General features: G+C 37.9%; 2 protein-coding genes and 2 pseudogenes across 2 annotated transcripts; 2 read left to right on the top strand and 2 right to left on the bottom strand.

Moving 5' to 3' along the window:
- Positions 1–243: 243 nt before the first annotated feature.
- LOC133852725 (uncharacterized) lies at positions 244–979 on the bottom strand (annotated as a pseudogene).
- Positions 980–2,745: 1,766 nt separating this feature from the next.
- Positions 2,746–10,463, top strand: LOC133852201 (uncharacterized). The gene is made up of 2 exons (XM_062288903.1): positions 2,746–2,972; positions 9,795–10,463. Exon 2 carries the CDS (start codon positions 9,811–9,813, stop codon positions 10,246–10,248), a length of 438 nt encoding a protein of 145 aa, XP_062144887.1. The 5' UTR covers positions 2,746–2,972; positions 9,795–9,810; the 3' UTR covers positions 10,249–10,463.
- Positions 10,464–11,197: 734 nt separating this feature from the next.
- Positions 11,198–15,801, bottom strand: LOC133851937 (subtilisin-like serine-protease S). The gene is made up of 11 exons (XM_062288568.1): positions 15,496–15,801; positions 15,253–15,347; positions 15,032–15,129; positions 14,799–14,957; positions 14,049–14,160; positions 13,426–13,954; positions 13,254–13,348; positions 12,918–13,160; positions 12,717–12,831; positions 12,394–12,580; positions 11,198–11,984 (listed from the first exon to the last, which is right to left on the bottom strand). Exons 1-11 carry the CDS (start codon positions 15,598–15,600, stop codon positions 11,422–11,424), a joined length of 2,301 nt encoding a protein of 766 aa, XP_062144552.1. The 5' UTR covers positions 15,601–15,801; the 3' UTR covers positions 11,198–11,421.
- A 2,819-nt stretch (positions 15,802–18,620) lies between these two features.
- On the top strand, positions 18,621–20,430 carry LOC133852724 (protein DMP2-like; annotated as a pseudogene).
- The last annotated feature ends 4,084 nt before the right edge of the window (positions 20,431–24,514 follow it).

Genomic DNA, 24,514 nt, shown 5'->3' with positions numbered 1-24,514 from the left:
CTTCTTCAACCTCTTGAAGCCTCCCTCGGATGACAAATCGAGGCCCATTTGTAGACCAAAACCTATCAACCACAACTGCATAATTTTGCTTAGATAAAGAGAGAGAGAGAGAGATAGAGAGCATGGTTCTGGATAATGTGGCAGGGTGGGAAGCAAGAAATAATGTGGAACTATTTTCACCCAATTCCAGTCAATACCCAGATCTTTTAAACGGGTACGAATTCAATTTGCCCTCCCTGGACCTTAGCTTCCCTGAAAGTTCATTGCCAAAGCGGTCATGATACTCAAGCCACTCAAAATGACCCGAGCCCCCCCGCACTTCAAATCAGAGCCCGAACCATCACCAACCGGACCTTGTGCAATATCGGTTGACAAAGTCGCCGGCGCCAGACTTGCCGGACTACTGCTGGATGGAAGCGTTACTGGTGCCTCCCTTACCCGGAGTCGCCAAACTTGATGGAATGCTTGCCGAAGCCTCGGGAGTGGCGGAACTCGCTAAGGTGGGAGCCGTTTCAAGAGCACTCACCGGAGCAATGGCCGGAGACGAAGCCGGCATAGGGAATGAAACCGGAGAAGACCCATTTGTCGACAGGCTCGGGGTCGAAGAAACAGACGTGGCCGGGGGATTAGCTGGATATTTCACAAGTGAAAGCGACAGAGATTTCACCGGTGGTGAAACTGACAGGGATTTCGCTGGGGTCGACACTGACAGAGAAATTATTGGAGCAGAAGTAGTCGGAGACTTTGAAATGGGTGTCGAAATAGTCGCCGGAGATACGGTAGGAGAAAAGGTCAGCGAAGTTGCCGAAGAAGTGGCTGGAGAGGGTGACTTTGTTGGTGTTGGCTTTGGCGAAGGCGAAGGAGAAGGAGAAGGAGCAGGCGCATTTTCTGCTTGTACCACACCGGAGTGCGTGACACACAAAACAAATATAGAAAGTACAACAAGCCTATGCATCTTTGGAACTCGAAGTGTGAAGAAATCAAATAATCTAATCTTTGTGTTTTAGTGTTTGTGTGTGCCTCAATGATTGTTCTCCGATGAATATGGAAAGGTATATCAGAAAGAAGGTTGAAGAGTTAGATTCTTCTTGGGAACAAATTTTTATCTAGAATTATGCGGTTGTGGTTGATGGTTTTTGGAGTTTGGAACGGTTTTGATCTGAAAATGGACCTCATTCGCCATTGGAGGGAGGCTTAGAGGTTGGAGAAGAAGGCAAAGTTGTGGGGGGTTTTTTTATTTATCTATTATTATTATTATTTTAATTTTTAATTTTTAATAAAAGAAATAAATAAATAAATATATATATATATATATATATATATATATATATATATATATATATATATATATATATATTTTAAACAAAAATACTGACGTGAAACTAACGGTTTAGGGCATCTTCAACAGAGTTGCTATTTTAACCAGAATTGTTAAATTTGACTTTTTTTGCTATTTTTTTCAATCCAGCAGAATAGCTTCTTTAAGCTTTTTTCCTTAACAGTGAACAGTAAATAGCCAACACTGGCTATTCACTATTCATCTGTTTACACTTATTTTATTAATATTTTTTCTCTCCCCTTCTCCGTCCCTCTCTGCCAGTCATGAACAACCAACAAAATCAGGAACAACCAACCAAAATCGACAATGAACAACTAACCAAAATCATCAAAATCAATCATAAAATATAGCTTTAGCCGTGATACATATAACCGAAACAGGGGAGACACATTCAAGCTTCAAAATCAGATGGGTTCAACTAAAAATCATCATCCAAAATCATCAACGTATTTTACCAATCGCCGGAAATCACCTCTGACTCGGCCGGATCCACACTTAGCTTAATCGGAACTCGTCTCAGGTCACCGGAGCTCGACTCATGCAGGATCGGGTTGATGGGTTTCGTCTAGGTTCGTTGATTTTAGCGGTTCTCTCTCGAAAATCGCTCATAATCACTGGAAATCACCTCTGACTCTGCCAGATCCGCGCCTAGCTCAACTGGAACTCGTCTCAGGCCACCGGAGCTCGACTCATGGAGGATCAGGTTGATGAGTGTCATCTGGGTTCGTCGAGTTCAGCGGTTCTCTCTCGGATCAGTCTCAGCCTCTCGGGTCTCTCCATCTCCGACTCTCCTCTCATGGGTCTCTCCCTAAATCCCTCGATCTCTCTCTCAGTGTGTTTCAGACAAAAAGAGAAAGGAAGAACAAGAAAGAGAGATCGAAAAGGGAAAATGAGGGAGAATAAAAGAATAAAAAAAGAATAAGAAATAATATTTAAATGTGAGTAGAGAGTTGAATAGTAAACCTGTTGGAGAGAATATAAAAAAAAACAGTAGTTAAAGTAGAGATTTGATACTTTTTAAGTAGCTATTTTAACTCCAACTGCTGGAGATGGCCTTATAGTAAATTTAGATGATTAATTAATGAATGAATTTATTTAGAATAATTGAAAACCCAAACATCTAATTTTCAAAATTTAAAAGTGAGGGAGTAATTTGAATATCGCCCGCTTATTCAAAAATTTATCATAAATCTTTTTTAAAAAAATTATTGACATTGTCAACATTAACCTGACAATATGAAAACGTGTCATTCAGTTCCTCTCAAGAATTTCGAGACGTTGGAAGTCCATGTGGCACGGTTGGATACTCTGCATATGATGACTTACTGGGCCTGATACGATCGTCTCTTTGGGCTTGGCCCGGCTGTAGCATTAACTCGGGATTACGTCTTGTACGAAAACGAATGCGATTACATGATGAGAAACCACGATCTATCTCGGTGGTGGTATTCCCCAACTATCCCTACCCTCCCAAAACCCAATACCAAAGCGAAGCACAGAGCTCCTCCGAATTCCGATTCCGAGGCCAGACAGGGAGAAGGTCATCTGCATCAGAAACTCAAAGGATCTTCTTTAACTATTTTTCTGGCTTCCACCACTGAAGTGCAAAGGTCTTTCATAATCAAAGCTCCAGGTGCTTTTACCCCCGCCCCCTTTTTTTTCTTTAATTCTTTCTTCTTCTTCTTCTTCTTCTTCTTCTTCTTCTTCTTTTTTTTCTTTTTTTTTTTTTTAATTTTTTGTATACTTCTATTTTTATGATTGCGGCACTTTCATGTTCTTAAAGAATGATGCAATTCAGCCTAACGAAATCGTGTCTCTCTTAATTGGCTGACCCGAAAAACCAAAATTAATTTATCCTGGGCTTAGGATTTGTCTTGTTTGTTCTATCTTTTATCGTCATCGGTTGTTCCTACGGCGTACACCTAGGTATTATACCCCTCTTTCTCTTTTCGAATACATGCGAACATGGTTTCTATCCTTCTATTTCGTGTTTTTTTCTCGCCTCTAAATCTTCAATTGGCAAATTGCTAGAGATTCGGGTAACTATGACTTTGCTTTCCCATTTTATCTGTCTTAACTTCCTGCTTTCATGGGAAAGCATATGCTCGTTCCAGGTCCTTTCTGTTTTTCTGTATGCATGTATTTCAGGCTATGTTTGATTGCTTAGAAATCTATGGACAACAAATACTTATTGCTTTTAGAATGGCCGAAGACCTTCAATTGTTTACTGTTTGTCATTTTTTTTTTAAAAAAAAAAAATCGAAATATTATTAAAATAGTGAATAGACGCAATTCTGATACACAGAATATATACAAGAAAAATAACTAGCTAGAATGGGAAAAGATATCGAGAAAATCAAGTACAAAAGGAAAGTCTAAAGTAGCTGTTCAGAGGTAAAGAGTATTGAAGAAGAAAGACTTTGTTCTACCACCTTCCTCTCGCGATCTTCAAACTTATATTATTCATTTCCCTCCAAATACACCACAAAAGGCAAGACACCATCTTCCACACTGCTACACTCTGAGGACTACCATATAATCCTTTCCAACAAACAAAAAGGTCTACCACTTACCCAAGCACAACCCAAGACAACCCACAATGTCTGAAAATAACATTTGCAACCTCACAGTGAAGAATAAAATGATCCACAGACTGCCCGCTTCTCTTACACATACAATATCAATCGACCACCAAGACATGACGCTTCCTACAATTATTCAAAGTTAAGGATCGACCAAGCAAAGAAAGCCACTATTAAAGGAACTTTACTCTGCCAAATACATTTCCAAGGGAAAGGAGAACCATCATGAGGGACAAGGACGTTTTCTTTTTCCAGTAAGATACTGTTGGCTTATAGATTTATAGTTCTATTAGTATGTGTGAGATTCACCACAATTCCCTCTCCAAAAAATAGTAGACATATAGATTTTTATCAAAGATGTTACATTTTAAAATACCATCAGTAATTAGTCTTAATGATTGTTAATTTTTACTTCTGTAGTGATAAGTTCCTTGTTTTGACCTTGGCAACCCTCCCTTGTTTCTGATCATCATATGACTTATTAAAGAGTCAGCTGGACATGTTATAAACTTGTGATTATGATGGACTTTTAGGCTTGGAGATGGAAAACAAGTGATAGAATTCTTTCCATATTTCAAGCAGCACATTTCTTTTTTATGGGTTTAAACTTGCAATTGAAAACTGTTTGGAGAATGGAGTGGTGGTAATGGTGGTTGCGGATGGCAAACTTAAAAAATGTTTTTCCTTATCAGCTCAGGGTGAGGACTCATCATGAGTTTTATAAACCCAGTTTTTGAGGAAATACTCTTGGGACAGAAGTTCAAGAATCTGCATTCTTACCTTGTGGTGTTTAGGGCGAATTTATGGGAGGATGGAGCAGGCTAGGGAGAGAGGAGGGTGAGAGCAAATCCCCTTGGATGGTTGAATAGAAAAAGGGAGGGAGAGCTAAGTTCTATGTAGTAGTTTATGAAATTTTACTTTTATACTTGCTTTAGACCGTTTGAATCTGGGTATAATGGTAAAATTTTATCTTTAGACTCTTGTTTCTTTCTTTTTACCTTCCCTCCTATGAAACAATAAGAGGGGAAGACAATATCCTTCCCTCCCTCATTCCATAACCCCCGTCGTACCTTCTTTATATTTTCCATCCTTCCTACCAATCACCGTGTCAATGTTGACAGGCTGGATTCTTATTGTCTCTCTTAACAAATAACATCTGGGAGAAGGTTGTCCGGCAAGGTTTGCTCAAATTTCACAAGCTTTGTGACTCCAGTTCTAAACTATAAGAAAGAACAAATAACCATATTTTTAATTTTATTCTCCAATTTATTATCTTAGAAATCCTTGTTACAGCACATATCTGTAGCTTTCTTGAACAATTATACCAAGTTACCAGGAACATGAAGAAACTTAACCCTTTGGATCCCCTTGGGTCCTATATAATTCAATTCATGAACAAGATCTTAGATCCCCAAAAACTAGCAACTTATACAGCTAGAGAATTCTTTCAATTCTGGTTGAAACTAGACCTCAATGCTATAAAATAATAATGAAACCTTATTTTTGTCGTTAAACCAGCCTAAGGCTTTCTTTCTGAAACACTTTCTTTGACGTTTGGCATCTAGAAAATGCATGTTAAACATCATTACATCAGTTCAAGTTAATGTTGGTCATGCTCTACAAGACTAATTCTTGATTATAAGAGATCTTTTTGAAAGATGAGCTCCATGTTTTTTATTTTCATCTTTATTTTTGTAAAATATATATTTTTTTTGATAGGTAATTAAAATTTTATTAAGAAAAAAAAGCGTAAAGCGCTCCTAAGTACACAGGTGGTATACAAAGGAGAATCAAAGCTAACCCGAAAACCCATCAGACAACCCAAGCAACAGGAAAAAAAAACCTAAGGCCCCGAGAAACAAACTACAAAAACCCCCTAGACATACAACCCTAAATCACATGGGTCTTGCCTCTTCTACACCTAGAAGAAATTTTAGAGTCGCCATAATTAACGGAGCTTTGTAGATTCAGAAGCTCCTTCTTTCCCTTAGTCTTCTGACGCTTAATCATTTCTTCCGTAATAGCCATGAACCTCTCATTATGCTCCTCAAACACGTTCCACGCATACTCCTGGGACAACCTATCCCAAAACCCAGCAACATTCTTCCTAACGTCTAACTCCCACTCCAACATCAACTTCTCATCCATCTCAGCCGAAGAGAGTGAATGACATCTCTACAGCTGAAAGAAGAGAACTTGATTCCCCATCTACGCCCAACAGATCCACACCCACTGAAGCCACCCCAAATTTTGACCCCAAAGAAATTTCCAATGAAGACTCCTGCAGAATCTCTGTCGAACCCGAGCCCACATCACCGTCTGGATCAAAGTGCTGACAGCTAGACCCACCCACGGAAGGAGACAAACCCAACATCACCCCAGAGTCTACCGGCGAAGTTATCTCAGGCAGAGGAGGAGACGACGAGGTCTCCGGTTGAAGAAGACACCCAGGAGATCCCGACGATGCCATACCCACACTCTCAGAGGTGTCCAACTGAACGTCCACCAAGACACCAGTAGAAAGGCGATCCAAGGGAGACCTAGAAGAAATCTCCGGCGAAATCTCCGGCAGGATGCTCAACGGACGGGAAAGAACAGGTTTTGGGAAGAGTCGGGCTAAACGGAAACCCGAACGATGACCCAAACTAGTCCCAACAAAGCAGGCTAAAAGTTTTCTTACAGCCCGGCCCAGAGACAAGTTAGACCCAATAACCAGCTTGCTCCACGTGCGACGTTTTGAAATTTTAAAATTCAAATTTGGACGTGCTAGACTCTTCTTACCCGGCGGATAGAAAGGCCGGTCAATACCCATCAGTACAAGCTGAGGTGCTTCCAGAGAGAAACAATCCACCGCCATTCTGAGCTCTTCCTCTGCTTGCCTTACCGACGGGAGAAGGTCCAGATCACACGGCTCCGCCAAAACATGAAACAACCGGGATCAGCTACTCCCCACGATAGAGCTCGAGCCTGACCTCAAGACCTCCACAAAGGAAGGTCCCTTCCAGTAAGGAGCCAAACCCAGCTTTGGTTCTTCTTTCTTCCCCTCGTTCTTGACCAACCCAGTCGGAGACCCAGAACCTCTATCAATTATGGCAGAAATAAAAGTAGCTGCCTTTCTCATCTCAACTGAAAATTTGATCCAACCCCACCCACCACGGCCTTCAGGGATCAAAATGAACCCTTTCCGGCCACCCATCCCGAAAACTGCTACCTCTAGGAAACGGCCAGCTTGGTTACTGCCTCTCCGAGTGATCACGATTTTCGACCCTTCCCTGAAGGATTTGTTGAACTCTTGATCTTCCGGGCAATCCAATAGGTTCTCCATCGTCAGTGCGAGCCACTCCGAGCACTGAGAGTTGATAACGATCTCACCGGAAAAAGTTCTTCTTTTCTCCCCCACCCTCAGCCTCGACGCCCCATCCAGAATCGAGAAGACGAAAGTCTTCGACTCCACGATGAACCTTTTCTCCATCTCAGAACACCCCCAACCCACAGCACGGCCGACCCAGAGAACTCTTCATGATCGCCAGCGAATAGGAACCCACACAGAGAAACCACCGGAAGAAACTCCTACGCGCAAACCAAGAGAAACCCAAGAAAACCAAGAGAGACCACAGCACGGCCGATCGCAGGTGTTTTTAGATTAATACTTTATGAATTCCATATGATTGAAGTTTAAGGGGTGGAAATATGGATGCGATAGTGAGACCTAATCCAGAGGTTTTCTATTAAGGAATGCTATATTTATTTTGTACTAAAATGTCATGGGAATTGTATCTTGATTATAACTTCGGAATTAAACATGTGGTCGAAGCTGAATTCTCCTGATAAGTGCTCATACTTTGACAGTTGCTGATGCAGGGAGCGATAAGTTGATTTTGTTTTGATTATAGTTTTATTCAATTTAGGAGTTTCGATATTTTTATAATTTTCATATTTTTAGGTATAAGTCTTAAATTTTAGTGCATTAGCTTTTATTTTGAGTTTTATTTGTGGGTTTTGCTAGTTATTTGGTTTTGGACCTTCAGTAGTCAAAGCCCAAGTCTAAATTTATTAGGGGTAGGGATTAGATGCCTATAAATATGGATGTAAGGGTTTTTCCTACGACGGTTGAATGAATAAGACGGTTACAAAATTTCCAGCAATGATTGTTTTTGAGGATTGTTTGATGTAACCCTTCTTTGATGTGTGATTGCTAGTAAACCCTAAGGGTGATTCTTAAATAGACCGAGAAAGTCTGTCCCAAGACCGATCTTGGTTCCAATGCTGCAGAGATAGGATCTGGTTAGAAACTAGGCATTGGTCCTGGTGTTGAGTGACACCTCTTAGTCAGTATATTCAAAAGAACTAATGCTGTAGGCTTGGTGCTGAGAACCTCTCTTACAAGAGGTTGGATTTCGAAGGTCCATAAGGATATTGAGGACATGGATAATTCCCTTTAAGGTTTAGGGTGCCTTTGGGATTGCGATTTTGTAAACAAAAAGTGCAATTTTAAACCAAATCACAGAAAATGAATCGTTTGGGAATTGAGTTTTTAAAAAATTGCGATTTGAAAACGCATAAAATTGCTCTTTCTAATCGCAGGTAATGGTGTGCTTTTTTAAAAATGTAGAATTTTAAAGGGTAACCTGTGATGTTAAAGGCTAAACTGTGATTTTGCCAAATGTTTAACTGCATTTTTAAAAATCACTATTTGAAATCGCACATTTTAAAATCACTATTTTTAAATTGCACTTTCCAAATAGACACTTGGTATTGTTTGGGTTTCTTAAATCGCTTCACAATGGGAGAAAAGGTAGAAATGTATATTACTAGTTCTTTCTATATTCAACTTCACTTAAATTGGTGGGCAGGTGACTCTAGAGCTGCACTTGGATTAAAGGGCTGCTGTCTTAACTCATGGTTAGCTAACAACCTAAGTAGTCTTGATGCTATAGGCATTGTAGGGATTTTAAGTAAAGCCTAATTGAATTTTCTCTCTTTTTATTTTTTTATTTTTTAAGTACATTATCTAATTCTCAAATTGTTATAACTATTGTGGAGCATACACTTCTTGCATTGTTTTGCTCATTCTAGTTAGGTGCTTTCTATTATATATTTTCGGTGTACTTAGGTGCGCCTTTACGCTTTTAATGATAATTAGCGATTACTTTGTCGTGTTGTTTTGGAGGATGAACGTAAAAGCTCATTGGAATGTTAAGATAAAACAGCTGAAGTACTTTTAGCTGAGAAAGAAACAAATGTTATGTTTGTATGTGTGCACGCTAAATTGATAGTTTTTTTTTTAGGAAGGGAGAGGAAGATAAGTTGATCTAGTTATTCATGCTTTCTTTGTTTTCTACTTCGAAGGATCATTGGGAGTGACTCCCCCAATTTCATTTCCATTCAGTCGATTGGGTCTTTTATTGTATAGGATGTTCCTTTTTCTTCATTTGTTCAACCTCTAGATCATTCTCACTCAATATTTTTCATTTCCAATTTGGTACCATGTAAATCATGTTTTTGCATTGCATTTGCAGCTGAAGGTTGTATGGAATATATTTACAGAGCATTACAAAAAAGTGAAAGGCTTTTATTTGCAAAAGTCTTTCGTATGCATAAGTTACACATGCATCCAGTGGGTATTAAACCATGACCTCACTCTCCATCACATTTTTATAGAAGAGGAGCTACTATTTGAGTTAAAGATCGTACTCTTATTTAGCTGTATGCTTCTTGCATTGACATACAACCTACACTCCCCCGACCCCCCCACCACTGATATTTGTAGAGAAAAGCCTTGTGGTAATCAAGAATATCTTCACATTTACTTAGTAGTCTATGGCTCTGACCTAACTAGTTTTTGTGCTTTTGTGGTTGTGAACTTTGTGTAGGGTTTGTTGGCGGGAAATGCAAGATCCAAGAATGCCAGAGTCTGAGGAAAGTTTAAACCCAAAGTTACGGAAAAAGAAAATCTCAACCCAAAAGGCTTCTTTGTTTCTTTTGCAAGGGAATAATGTCAAAGAGGTTCATGGGGTACAGGGGCCTTTGTTACTGAATGCTGGGCAGAAGACCTCCAAGAGAAACTTGAAGAATGAAACTTCTCCATCATCCCAGCAACCGGAGAGATCAAACTCTGATTCATTGCCTGATTCTTCTAAATCTGGAAGTGAGTACCGAGCATTGAGGCGGAAGTATTTGCTGCTGGAGGAAGAGAGCTTTGCGTTGGGGGGAGAGCTGAGAGAGATTGAAGATGAGGTAAAAACCCTTGAAGAAGAGAAGCTTGCGCTGTTGGACCAGCTTGTTGTGTTGGAAGGCTTGCTTGATCCTTCAGAGTTGCGGTCCTAATTTCTTTTCGTTATTGGTGAAGTTTGTCTGTTTGTGATTATGGCGTTTCTCTATTGTTATGATACAGTTTTTCAAAGAAAAAAAATGTAGGTCATGTTTGACCCCTTCTGTAATTAGTTCCATGGTCAGCTCTCTTACTCTCTGAATACTTGAATGCTTTCAATGCATTTGAATGCGAAAGATGGAGAGTGCAATCAGGACATTGGATTTTTAAACCAGTTAGTATATTAAGGACATCTTATACAAGGGGTGGTAGAGAAAACATATCCATTAAACGTTTCTTTATATCTAAAAAATGAACCTTATCTTTTGGTTTATAGATGAAATATAAGTTACTGTTAAAATGCTTGGAAAGATATAATACTCCACCCCCTTGTCCCTCGCACTCACGTTTTTCAGCCTGTCGATGCACTCCTACGCTAGAGCCCGCCGGTCCCAATAGAAAAACGAAGAGCTGCTAACATGGAACAGCCGATCTTCCCTTGCTAGGATAAGGTGCCTCGCTTTTGCAGTCTCCATTTCAAGACGGTGGAGCTTTCTAGTAGAAATTGGCTAAGCGAGCACCAATGGGCGAAACAAGCCCCCGCTGAAGACAAACACAACCGAGAAAGCAATGTCATCACCTTGGTACTGAATCCATATATATATATATATATATATATATATTGACATAGCTAGGGCTCAACCATTACCCTGCTTTGGTTGCCTTTTCCTGTAAACTTTGGCTCATAAATTTTACATGAATTACCAAGAGGAAGATTCAACGCAATAAAAGTTGATAAATAATTTATGTCACCAAGGGCCTGCAATGTATTCTTGTACATATTCTAATCCATGGAGGTCAAGTGTTATACATAAAATTTACATTTAATTAGAATATATATATATATATATATATACACACATCAAAAGAGGAGCTAAGGCATCATATTCTGCCAAAAGAGAGAGAAGAGGGAATATATATCTTGATTCATACTCTGCCATTGTGTGTTACTTGTTTAGTAAATTACATGGCAATAATTCCATTACTCAGCCATTCCATTTCCAGGCATACAACTGTAGGTTATTGTAAATATCGATCTTCTATTTAGTGCAGCATATTCGTTTCCGTAGGTGTGGTTTTCTCTGTAAGGATTTCAAAGCTCCTTATCGATGTATACTGTTCAAGTGTCGTTATCTCATCAAACCCAAGTTGGAAGGTGCAACCCGGACAACCAGAGGGCTGGTAACCTGTCTTTTTCTGTTCCTCCATGACAAGAACCCAAAAGCATAGCCCTTTGATGGAGCAGCCACCTTGAAATTCACAGTGAACTTGATCTTCTGGCGGAAGTGGTTAAAGACTAATAGCTTTGGCACCACGCTGACATTGATTCCAATGGGAGAAGAAATTAAAGCTTTATAAATACTTTTTGGTTCTCCAACATTTGTCACAGTTCGTGTTACCGAGAAGTTGTCCTTGAGATTGGGCACTGTGATAGATGGATAGTTCAGGGCAGATGGTGTTCTGAATGTCCCATGACACGTACTGTTGTCTCTTGTGATCAGATGCAATGACTTCTTGTCATAACCAATTGAACAAAGGAACGATACATAATCTCTTGGCTGTGCATCATAGACGAGACCTGGATCTAGGACTCTCGTAGGGTTCACAAATCCAGACCCATAATCAAATGCATTAGCCCTTCTTCCTTCAGGATCCACTATGATTGGTTTGTGGTTCTTATCCAGAATAATAGCTGCATATTCCATCTGTAAGATTCTTGCGTGGAAACTTAAGAACAACATTTACGATTTGTAGACTACATTTATTCTAAGCAAAGCAAAATACCAAATACAAATATATATATATATATTTTTTTTATTAAATTCAAAGGAAACTTAATTGGGTTACTCAAAAAGAGAATGAACACCAAACGAATTGGCTGATAGTTGAGCCTTTGAAGATTTAGTCAATTTTTAGGTGGATTCTACGAATCTACTCTTGAAAGAAGGTTGAGAAAATGCTTCTTTCACATTTCAAAGAGGACAAGAAACATCCAATTGAGAATAAAACTGGGTTTCAAGTTGTTTTCAAAAACTGGGAATTCAACTACATCAGGCTATTAAATATCCATAAATATTCATCAGGCAAGACTAGGATGTTACCACTTGTCATGATTGCAGATTTAATAGCAGATGGTGACCATGAAGGATAAACAGCTTTGATCAAGGTAGCTATTCCTGTTACATGTGGGCAAGCCATAGAAGTACCAGAGAGAATGTTGAATTGCGCTTTTCCAACTGCTGGAGACCAAGCTGCAAGGATGTTCAATCCAGGAGCTGTGATATCGGGCTACAAAGGAGAACAATCAGAAAGTTTGAAGAATATAAAAAAATAATAAAAGAAAAAGACGCAAAAAAAGGAATGGAACAAATGATGAGATCCAGTAACTCCTTTAGAATTATTGACCTTTTCGAAAGACTTTTACCTTCAAGATTTCAGGGGTCAATGCATTGGGACCTTTTGAAGAAAATCCTGCAACACGAGGTGCAGGTTGAGACCCCAATACAGTCTTTGCAGGAAAAATCCTAGATACTGGTTTCCTGTTCACAACAACAGAATGGCCTGTATCAGCAAAACAGAGAAATTCAAACACACTGATATCATCTTCTGTAATAATGGAACAAACCGTGTTCGATTAACATAAGAAAGAATCTGATCAGCTGTCCTTCTTCCAACAATAGCTGCAGGGATCACAAAGGGGATGGCAACATCTTTATCTGCTTCGTCAACTAGTATCATCCCAACTCCGCCAGCTTCTTTCACTACCACACTCTTTTCCAGCTTTGACTCCATTGAGCTCTCTGCATGTCGACAGACCAGAACCTTCCCTCTGGCCTTGGTGTTATTCAAGGAACTATCTAAACAGTAACTACAAGACAAGAAGGAAAGAAAAAAATAATTCGAAGTTTTCCTTGATGTTGACATAGAAATTGCACCAACTACCAAGTACCTTTTGCTTCACCTGGATTGATAAGGAGTAAAATATCCTGCGAAGGCTTCAGATGCAGAAATGATCCTTGCAGACGCTTTCATTTCAAAGAGACTAAGACTTTCACCCTATCCAACAACTAAGAATTTTTAAGGCTGTCATATGTATCAAGAATCTCTCAACAGAAAGAGGTAAATAGCATTACCGTGAAGTTGGTACCATCTCCTAACACGATATCAGAAGAGAAATCTCTATCTGTTGAACTAGCAGCAACAGTTATCATCCACGGCGCTACATTTGTTGCAGAACCTTGATTGCCTCCATTTCCAACTGAAGCAACTACCAAAATTCCGTGGGCGGTGGCATGGAATGACCCCACAGAAATGGCATCATTGAAATAGTCTCCCTGGGGAGCATCAGGACCCAGAGACAGAGACAATATGTGAACTCCATCTCTGATTGCATCATCAAAGGCAGCTAGTAAGTCAACATCATAGCAACCCGAGTCCCAACACGTCTTGTATACTGCAATCCTGGTCATTGGTGCACCACCTCTAGCTCCTCCAGCTGCTAGCCCCTTATAATTCATGTTTGTCACATAGCGACCGGCAGCTGTTGAGGCCGTGTGGCTGCCATGGCCAGAGCTGTCCCTCGGAGATCTGAATGACATTGTGCTAACTGATTCTTCTTCTGCTTCATAACCACTAAAATAGTATCTAGCTCCAATCACTTTCCTATGCCATTAAATTTTAACCGAAATACTGAGGATCCTCTTTGTTGATGTTCATAAAATGATTTAGATAATGTAAGGTATAACTATGGTAAAACCTGTTGCAAGATGAAGCATTGAATGCTTCTCCCGATTGGCAATGCCCCTTCCATCTGGCAGGCACTGGAGGCATGTTGGCATCACTAAAACTTGGGGATTCAGGCCAAATTCCTGCTTTAGATGGTAAAGAAAATTAAGATCACCGATTCTTTTCTCTTTCAACAGATATATGGGCCCCATCAAACTGGAGGCACACATGCATTCAAGCATACAGAGTCCCGTTAATTGTGCAAAATGTGCTGTACTCGGTAGAATAAGATCTCTAATACTAGTAGAAAAACAGGGGATGTAAGTAAACAAATGGGATATAATGAGGATTGCATAACTACTAATAAACAAGCGCCTCTATAACATCTAAGTTCTAAAGAAATTAAAGAATCAGGAAAAAAAAGGGCGGGGGGGGGGGGGGGGGGGGGGAAGAATAAAGTGAAAGAATTAACGTTAATCCATCAGGCAATTGTGCTAAATAGAAAGCATTTGATAATGAAAGAAACATTTTTTTTTTCCTTCAACAGAGCTTTATTCGACCATAGGAACCACTAAAAGAGAGAGATTGCCAAGCCCCTCTATGCTGTATGTAATTAGTAAATGAAGAGTGCGGGTTCTTATGAAGGAACTCATTGCCCCTTGGTTTATGTATACCAAAGTAATAAAGGAAAGATGCATATTATGGGATAGGAAGAATGAATTGCTCCTCAACAGCAGAAATTATAGTAGGAGGACATCAAAGATAGTGAAAGAGTGCTGACCGGTATCAATGAAACCAACAATGACATTAACTTGGTTCTTGGTGGAATACCCCGGAATCTCCATGGTTTCCTCGCCCACAAGACCCATGAAATCCCACGAGTGAGTGGTGTGTAGCCTTCTTTTCGAATTCGGAAACACAGAAACCACTCCCGGCATCTCTGTTCATGTACACAGCCATTAATCTCTGATTCTATATCCGGAAATAAGGGATTTTGGGAAGGAAAATGCTCACTAGAAATCTGGAAAGCCTGGTGGTCGGTCAACTTGGCCGCAAAGCCTCTGAAACCATGTCTATAACTGTAAACATGAGACGCCTGTGCTTGTTCGATGCTGTTCCACACCCAAACCAATTGTATACATGTAATAATATTCACAAACATAAATCAGTCGACCATGCAACGAATGACAAACCCCAGTGACGCAAGCATTTGGAGAAGTACATAAAAACCTTACCTTCCTCTATGAACAGCAGCAAGCATTTGATGGTCTTGGCTCAGAATCTCGTCTGGATCTTCACCAGCTTTGCTTCCCATATAAACCACATAAACCTGGAAACCCACCCAATTTTAAGAGAGAGAGAGAGAGAAAAAAAAAAAAAAAAAAAAAAAAAAAAAAGGGCAAAAAACACAAAAATCTGTGCAACAAGAAACATTTGGGTATCACTGAATATACATCCAAAATTATAATGTGATTAACCTTGGCCGAATAGCAAACGCTGATTTCCGCATAAAAAACACAAAGAAACAGATACAGCAGGATGATGCTACTTATCCTACTCCTTGTGGAAGAGAATGAAGCCATTTCCGAAAGAAGAAGAAAAAAAAAAAAAAAATCCTTCCAGTCCCACCCTTGACTGTAGTCAGAGAGAGGCTAGAGGCAGAGGATATGGGCTTTCAGTTATAATATGGAGAAAGGTAGCCGGATTTAAGCACTGGAGAAAGGTGGGGAAAAAACAAAGGTTGGTGGAGAAAGAATGTTCAGATATCTCATCGCAGGATTAGCGTGCTTGTGAAGAATAAAGAGCGTATATTTATATAATTAAAAAATAAATACCGTCCCACTACAGAATCAGAAAGAGACACAAACACCGAGGATAAAACGTGAAGGGAAAACCAAAAAGCCACCGCGCGAGAAGGTAGTGGGTTTAAGGTTGGAGTGCAGCGCACCTGACAATTATAGTGTCAGTGCGTAACGTCTCTCCCACTCTCCTAAAACGTCAGAAATTTCATAAAAACAAGAAAATTCAACACCTCCGTGACCTGCTATGATTACTGAGTCCCAAATCAATAATCATTTTAACCAACTTCTTCATTGCAATCAAATATCGTAATGATTGTTATTATTTACCCTATTATATACCACTCATAATATCTATTATTTACCAAACAATTGTTTTACGAGTACAACCGCGATTCTTGGTTCACCGGCAGCAGTGTTTCACTATTTTTTTAAAAATTTATAGTTTTTACTTTTCTATAAAAAAAAAATATTTTACAATAAATTTTTTTATATCAATTAAATATTTTTTTATTTTTTATTTATTTTTTTCTTACTTTTTTATTTTTTGTCATTTTTATAATTATATAATTCATTTGGTAGTTACAGTATACCTAAGAGTTTAGAGAATATATAAAATAACTGATGTAGGTAATTTTTGTGACTTTTATAAATTTTTTTTATATATTTAGAAAAAAAAAAACTATATATAAGTATTTACTACTAATACTATTGCTCTTAGAAGTATTTTCGTTCTTGGAATAAAAAAAAAAAAGTATTTTCGTTCTTTTCTTGTGGTAAAAAAAATCATAATCAGCCTCACGCTGAAGATTTATTTCCTAGTTGGCATCGACAATAACTAAAGAGTAAAAGCTACGTGTCACACTATAATTTCATCGTTATTTTGTTATGTTCACATCTTATTATCAATCTACCGGTAGATTAGCTATTCTTGGAAAAAAATAATAATAAATAATGACAAATTGAGAACGCTTAGGGTTATAGATGAGTCTATCTGCTCGTGAACTCAGTTTGACTTAGTTCGTTCAAACTCGATTCAGTCTCGGTTCGAAAAATAAAAAAGTTGTTCGTAAACAAAATAATCTGCTCATATATTAAATGAAATGTATTCGTATAAACTTGGCTCGACTCATACAAAGTTTATGAGCTCGACTTGTATAAGTTCGACCTGACTCGTTCTACTCAAATCGTTAGCTCGCTTTTTTATATATATATATATATAATTGTAATGTATAAATATTAACATAGTAAACATAATATATGTAATACTACAAACGTTTCATTTATAATGTAAAATATAGATCAAAGTTAAGATTATACTAAATTTTAATATTTTTTATTTTTTGAAGTAAAAAATATTATAAAACTCTAATCGAGTTCGAACCACTCGAGCTTATTTAGAGGCTTAGCTTGTTAAGCTAGCCGAGTTCTAGCCAAACTTGAACTTGGCTATGCTCTTAACAAGCTGAATTCAAACAATCCTTTAAAACTTAGTTTGAGCTCATATTTTATGTATTCGAGCCGAATTCGACAGTTCCAAATTTGTCTCGGCTCTACTCGAATACACCCCTTAATGCTTTATAATATCTACGTAATGGAATAGTCAATAATGGTAAAATATATAGTATTACTCGTAATTAAAAATTGTACGAATAAAGAATTGATATTTAGAAATCACTTTTAGATAAAAAAAAAACTCAATTCAAAATTCACAATTTAAACGCTAGAGTAAGAGTGGCAATTGGCAAAAATGGTCATCTGCTGGTATACGTGTGCGATGCACTTTCATTTTAGTTTTTTTCCTTTTTCTATTTTTGCCATGCGTAACAAACAATTTTTGTTAGATACATATGTTTTATTGTTTTCTGAGTAATGGTATATAACACACAATTATTTTATTACGTTGATGTGATATTGTTAATCTACTCTTATGTTCCGTTTGTTTCGACGTAAAATATTTTTCGCAGTAAAATATTTTCAACGAAATCATTTTTCAGAAAAATAACTTTTTGAAAAATATTTTCCGGCGTTTAGCTCGTACGAAAAAAATCACCAACAACATAAAACAGAATCTGGCCTAGTTTGACTGGAATCCGGCAAAAATTTTTAGATTCCGGCAAGTTTGGGCCGAATATGGTTTGCCAGAATCCAGCATAAATTTATAGATTACAGCAGTCTAGATTTTAGTATTGATCGGATTTCAGCAATCAGATACCAAAATTCGGAGGTAGAGTCGGTATTCCAACAAACTCCAATGCTTAGCCGTAGTGAATTCTCACAAATATGCGTGTAATAATGAAAAGTTTAAATCCAAAAACGATTTATGGTTTTCAAACTGTAAATCGTTTTCCAAAAATTAAAGATACTTTTACAGTCAAATTGAAAATGATTTCTGTTAATCATTATTTTTCGCCCCCACCAAACACCATAAAATGCCAAAAATGTTTTTTAGAAAACATTCTACGCTGAAACAAATGAAGCATTAAATCAGTCCTAGTTAAAGGAAAAAAAAAAAAAAAAAAGTTCTAATGACGAAATGAAAATGTCACATCAACATAATAAATTAATATTGAGCGAATAGAATGATAAGTAACATTTCTCGTGTGTGTGTGTATATATATACTAGAAAGAATGGGTGTCGTTAATACTACTTTAATATCCCGCATTACATTGAAAAGATGAATAATCAATATAAAGTGAGCGCATTATAAAATATATATATATATATATATATATATATATATATATATATATATATATATATATATATATATATATATATATATATAAGCGTTAAATCCGACATGAGTTTCATATTAGGTGAGACTGAGCTATATAAGTTAATTATAAAAAATTGTAAATTAACTAATAATTTTGAAGTCTAGCGTGTATATATATATATATATATATATATATATATATATATATATATATATATATATTTGCTTGTAACACGAATCTATAAATTGTTTGATAGATTTGTTGGAGACATCTTCAGCATTACCATGACTTGCGTGCCCATATCTTTTTTTTTTAAAAGCATTCTTAGCAGCCTTACAAAAATAATTTTTTGGGGAAAGTACACTTTACCCCCTGATGTATCCACCTATTGGCAATTTGACGCCCAATGTTTAAAAATTGGTAAATGACCCCCCTGACATTTAACACTTGTCTCAATTTGGACCTTCTGTCCACTTAGTCCGGCAAAAGTGACGGAAAGTGGGTCACGTGCGTTGCACATGACCACTTAAAGTCCCATTTTCTTATTTTGCCCCTCACTCAAAACGGTGAGTTTCGCCTCAATCACTTTTAACGCATATATTTTATTCTTTCTCTCATGTACTTAGAACCACCGCGACCTGGCAATTCTTCAGAGCACTTGTAACACACGTTAAGGGCCCCACGTCCACGGCTGAAGAACCGCTTGAGTACATCGCACATCGCTCTTCAGAAATATTGTCACCGGCGTGTTCTCAAAGTTCTGTTATGGAAGCATACTGGTGCAAGCACTAATAAACTTGATGGTGTGTTTACCGATGAACTTGAGGAGACGACATGCTACCGCTGTGATTTCTCTTGAACAATTATGGTCCCAGCAGAAGGGCCAGTAATGTAAAAGCAACATGCGCTGTGTATCTCGGCTCTCTCTCTCTCTCTCTCTCTCTCTCTCTATATATATATATATATATATATATATTGTTAGTTTCCACTTGCAAGAATCTCACCAAACACAATCAATTTGATTGGCGCAGCCAACTCTTCCTCCAAGTCCAAGGGAAGCTCCCAGAAAACCATTAAAGACAAAACATTATCAGGAGTTGGCAACCTCATCAGCCTCCTCCCAACCGACACTGTCTTCTTTTACCACTGTAACAAAATTGCTGATCAAGCTGGCAAGAGCCAACAATCAACAACCTATAAAGCAAACTTCTTGCTAGTTCTACTCTAACAACAAGGTGCCTTTTTTCCTCAGCTTTCTAAGTTAGTCATTTCAATGGTATATGCATAAACTTCTAAAAAGATTAACTTGGTTCAGACTTAATTACTTCCCCAAGAAGACCTTTGTGCCTTCTAAAATGTGTGACACAAGTAAATGTCGAGCCCTGAGAGACTAAGATATGTTGTGGACATGAATTGCAGACCAACAGAACAAACAATGGCCACTGCAACACCATCAACAAGTACCTCACCGCCATTCTTGTTGCTTTCTGTGGTTTGTCTTGCTTCGTTTCTTCCTTCACAGACAGCTACGTTGGAGATGACGGTATCACACACTACGGGGTTGCAACAAGAAAGGGTCTTTGGCCTTCGCCGTAGTCTAAGAACGTGGACTTGCCGACGTATAAGCTCCGGTTTGCAGACTTTGTCCACTCCTTTTTCGGGCTGTGTTTGCCGTTTTGGTGCTTTTGGATCGAAATACTGTGCGGTGCTTCTATCCGGTGTCTGAGTCCACTAAGAAGATTTTGCTAGCTCCGGGTGCTGCCACCTGTTGTTGGCGCGGTTTCTAGTGTGGTTTTCGTGGTGTTCCCTAATAAGAAACAGAGGCTCATTTTTTTTTTTGGGTGGTGTAATGAAGTGCATGAAGGTCACAACGTAGTGCATGGTCCAGCGTAGTCTGCATGGTTAGTTACTTAGTTGGTCTTTTTTTTGCTGCCTCTTTTGGTTATCCAGTATTGAATTGGTTCATAAATGGATCATCTTTTTTGTTTCAGAATTATCTTCAAAAAGATCATTGGGTAGAGATCATCGTGTATGTGGTGTTGATGCTTACATGCAGTTATGCTTGACATTATTTTCATCGATTTCATGAATATGTTTGGAAGTTACGAGATTTTCTCGATCGCCATGAGATGAGTTATAACGTCGATTTAAATTTAGGATTGTTAGGCTAAAAGCATGTCCGTATCCCAAATGAGCAAGACATGTCCAAATTCTGCTGGTGGGTAACTGATTTTATTTGACTATAAGTACGTGATATTTTCTAGTTTTTTTGTCGATTTCATGCTGTTGGTATCGATATGAAGGGGCTATAAGTGCTTTTGACGATGAAAATGCATGGAGCCTTACTCTTAGATCCTCATTTTATTACTCTGCTTTTGGTTGTTTTGAACTCTGCTTCGGGTGTTATCATGCTCTGTTTTTTGAACGTCAAACAGAGGACGTGGAAAACATGTATAGACTGCCTTGCAGGGAACTTATATATATATATATGAGTTTTCTTTAATATGAACTTCGCGTTTCAGCCAAAACCATGTGCTGATAGTCCTCTAGAGAATTGGCTTCAAGGAAATATGACTGAGACTATCGCTATAACATCAACACTTGCAAAGTAGCGCTGCAAGACTAGAGAGTAGCACATTAGGACCGACATCCCTTATGAGTTCATGAATAACCAGTAGAATCTGTGGCTTTCTCTGACGAGGAAGCAAAGCAGCTAGAGAAAATAAGGTAAGTACAGCTTCTCCAACTCCACGGACCTGATCTGGTTTTTTATTCCACCGATAGTTATTAGACTGCCCATGGATATTCTTTCGTTACTGCAGATCTTGGTGATAGCCGGTGGCGTAGATTGACGCTTGACGACGATGGTAATCTCAAAATTTACAGTTATGATCTAGATGTTGGACAGTGGGTCGTTGTTTGGAAAGCAATGATCTAGATCCGGCGACTTCTCGTCGTCTTGCGAGGATTCAGAGGAATATTTCTCTGAATGGAGGAGGGGCAAAATGGTCTTGATTTTTGTTTAAGCGGACACGTGAGTTGCACGTGGTCTCATTTCCGTCCAAAGTGACGGATAAGGGGACGGAAGGTCCTACTTGTCACACGTCGATAACATTAAGGGGGTCATCTACCAATTTTTAAACATTAGGCGTCAAATTGCCAATAAGTGGATACATCAGGGGGGGTAAAATGTACTTTTTCCTAATTTTTTGGTTATTTTGGTAAGCTAATTTGGTGAAATTGTCGAAAATGACTCTCCAGTAGCCTCACCAATTTGGTAAAAAAATTTGGTGAGTGAACAAATACTTACTAACAATACTGAGTATTGTTCACTTACAAAATCTATAAAAAAAAAAATTTATTAAAAATTGCTTCCTCTTCTTTTTTATTTTTTTTTTTATTTTTATTTTTCTCTCATGCATCACACACAATCTCCATTTTGAAAAATATTATTTAAATGAAATAATGATAGTGGATAACTAAAATTGTAAGTTTGTTATGAAGGCTTCAAAAAATTTGATTGCTAAAATAGAGAAAAAATAGTTTTTACCTATTTTGGCTAGTAAAATTTAATCAGGCTAAGAATGCTCTTAAAAATTGCTTGCTAAAGCAATAAAGCATCCCCATTTGCATTCGTAGTAGTCTCACTTAAACTTTACTAGCCAAAATAGCTAAAAATCACTCTTTTATATTCTGGTGAGCCATTTTTTTTAAAGCACTCGTAACAGTCTCGCCATTTTAACTATTTACAATCATTATTCTATTTAAATAATATTTTTTCAAATTTATTTATTATTTATCTATTTAGTCTTTATTCTTTCCCTTTTACTCTTTAGAACAAGATCAAAATGAATTTCCATTGCTATTACAAGAATCATGTGTCATGTGTTTTTTAAAATTTTAGACTTTGAAATGATTTCCAAATTGCGAATTTCCTTCATGTGGCTTACGTTTGTACATAATTACAGAGTTTATTGCATACATTTATCACAATTTGCCATCACAGGGGATGGTGGCAGCATGTCTCACACAATATAGAGCTTTTTATATAGATGAAATAATAAATGCATTAGAAACAATTTAGACCAACCAAATCCTAAATTTAAATGTGCTCAAAATAGGGATATGTCAAAACCCATCTAAAAAACCATATTAGAAATAGAAAAACCAAATCTTATCCAAACTTAAATCTAAAATCCTTGCGGAAAATCGTCATTTGAGAAGAAATCTTTACCCAAAATCACTATTCTAATAAATGAATAATCCAACCCACCATTCAAGACAACCCAAATCATAAATAAAAATATCCAATCCAAGATTACCATACTCCCCCATTATTGGCCAAACCAAAGAGAGAGAGACAAAGGTACCGTTGAGACTCGACAAACAGGAAGGCGACTGCGTGGGCTTGATTGATGGTGACAATGGGGTCGACGAAGTCATGGTGGTGAACACAGGGATGTTGTGCATGAGAGTTAGGAGAAGAAAATTAGAGGAACAAAAAAAAGTGACCGAAACAGTAATGTTGTATGTGATTGATGCGTGTGAGAAAAAAAAAATAGAGAAATGACTAAATTTTTATTATTATTTTAAATATTTGATGAGTGAACAATATTAATTATTGTTGGTGAACACCGTTCGCTCACCAATTTTTTGTTTATTATAGTAACGAGGCTATAAAAATAAAAAATAAAAAAATTGTGTAATATCTACTGCAAGGACAGTAGTGATGGAGATGATGAATTTTTTTTATCGGTATTATCATCATGATGAGGATGATCGACAAATGATATTTCTCGTTTACACGAAGCAAGCATGATTCCAAGTGATGGTCAGTTATAATCATTGCTCATCTTATTTGTCAAGTATAATTTGACTATTAAAGGCAAGGAATCATATTGTCCGTAGAGGTGTTAATTAATGACCGAATGTTAACAACCAGAGAGCATTCACTCAGACGGATCGAGGAGATTGTTTCAATCAAGAGGTCAAATGCTCCGAAACAGTTAATCAAGTATTCATGTTTCATTATTATCATTATTATTTTTCCTTGATGCCAGGCTGGTAGGGTGGTGCCACAACAACAGCTTTCGGGATTGGTATTGCCATACCAAAGCTTCTATGCACCTAATGACCCAAGTAAGCACGACCTGAAAAAAGAATTATGATTCAGTGAGAGAGAGAGAGAGAGAGGCTCTTCCTTCTCTCTAGATATATTTGCACCCATCACATTTCCGACCCTCCCCATCTCTCTTTTCCCTTCCTTTGCTTCTATATTGACCCAACCAACCAACAGCCTAATAATTTTGAGAGTTTTCTCTCTAACTTCCGCCTCTTATGAGATTTTTATCTTATCGGATTTATTCTGGGCTTTTTCATTCCTTTTATAGTTTTTTTATTTCCACAACTCAAGCTTTATACTAGACCATCTTTTTCGGTGACTCTTCCATCTGTGTCTTCTGCCAATTTTGTATAGGATTTTTGGTTCATATTTTTGAATCTAGATCTACTATCATCTGCCCATCATTGGTCGACAAGTGCCATCCCACTGCCTTTCCCGTCGTTTTCTGCCTGCGCCGATGCTACCCAAGTCTCCAACGGCCAACTTCCCATCAGCGCGTCTGGGTCACATCCCGCCTCCTCCGCTGTTGTTGTTAGTTTTCTGTGGTTTTCTGCCAGTTGCTGATGTTCTGTGTTTGTGTTGTTTATGTTATTGTTTTTCCTTTTCTTTTTATGTTTTTTTGGATTTTTCTATTGCATTTTTCTCTCCCTGTTCATTATTCTAATTGTGTTTTCATTCTTGTGACTCAATACACTACAGAAATCATCTTCACTGGTGACTCCGGTTTTGTGGTATTCATGCCTCAAACCTTTGGGCCCGCATCTCCAAAAGCATTGGCCCCACGTACTTTCATTCTTAGTTTTGATTTTGGATTGCCTAGCCTTTATTGTGTTTTTTTTTGTTGTTGTTGTAATT

Source organism: Alnus glutinosa, chromosome 12 (assembly GCF_958979055.1).
Source record: "Alnus glutinosa chromosome 12, dhAlnGlut1.1, whole genome shotgun sequence".
NCBI lineage: Eukaryota > Viridiplantae > Streptophyta > Magnoliopsida > Fagales > Betulaceae > Alnus > Alnus glutinosa.
Note: the sequence above shows the minus strand (reverse complement) of the source record. Positions and strands in the feature narration are given on the sequence as shown.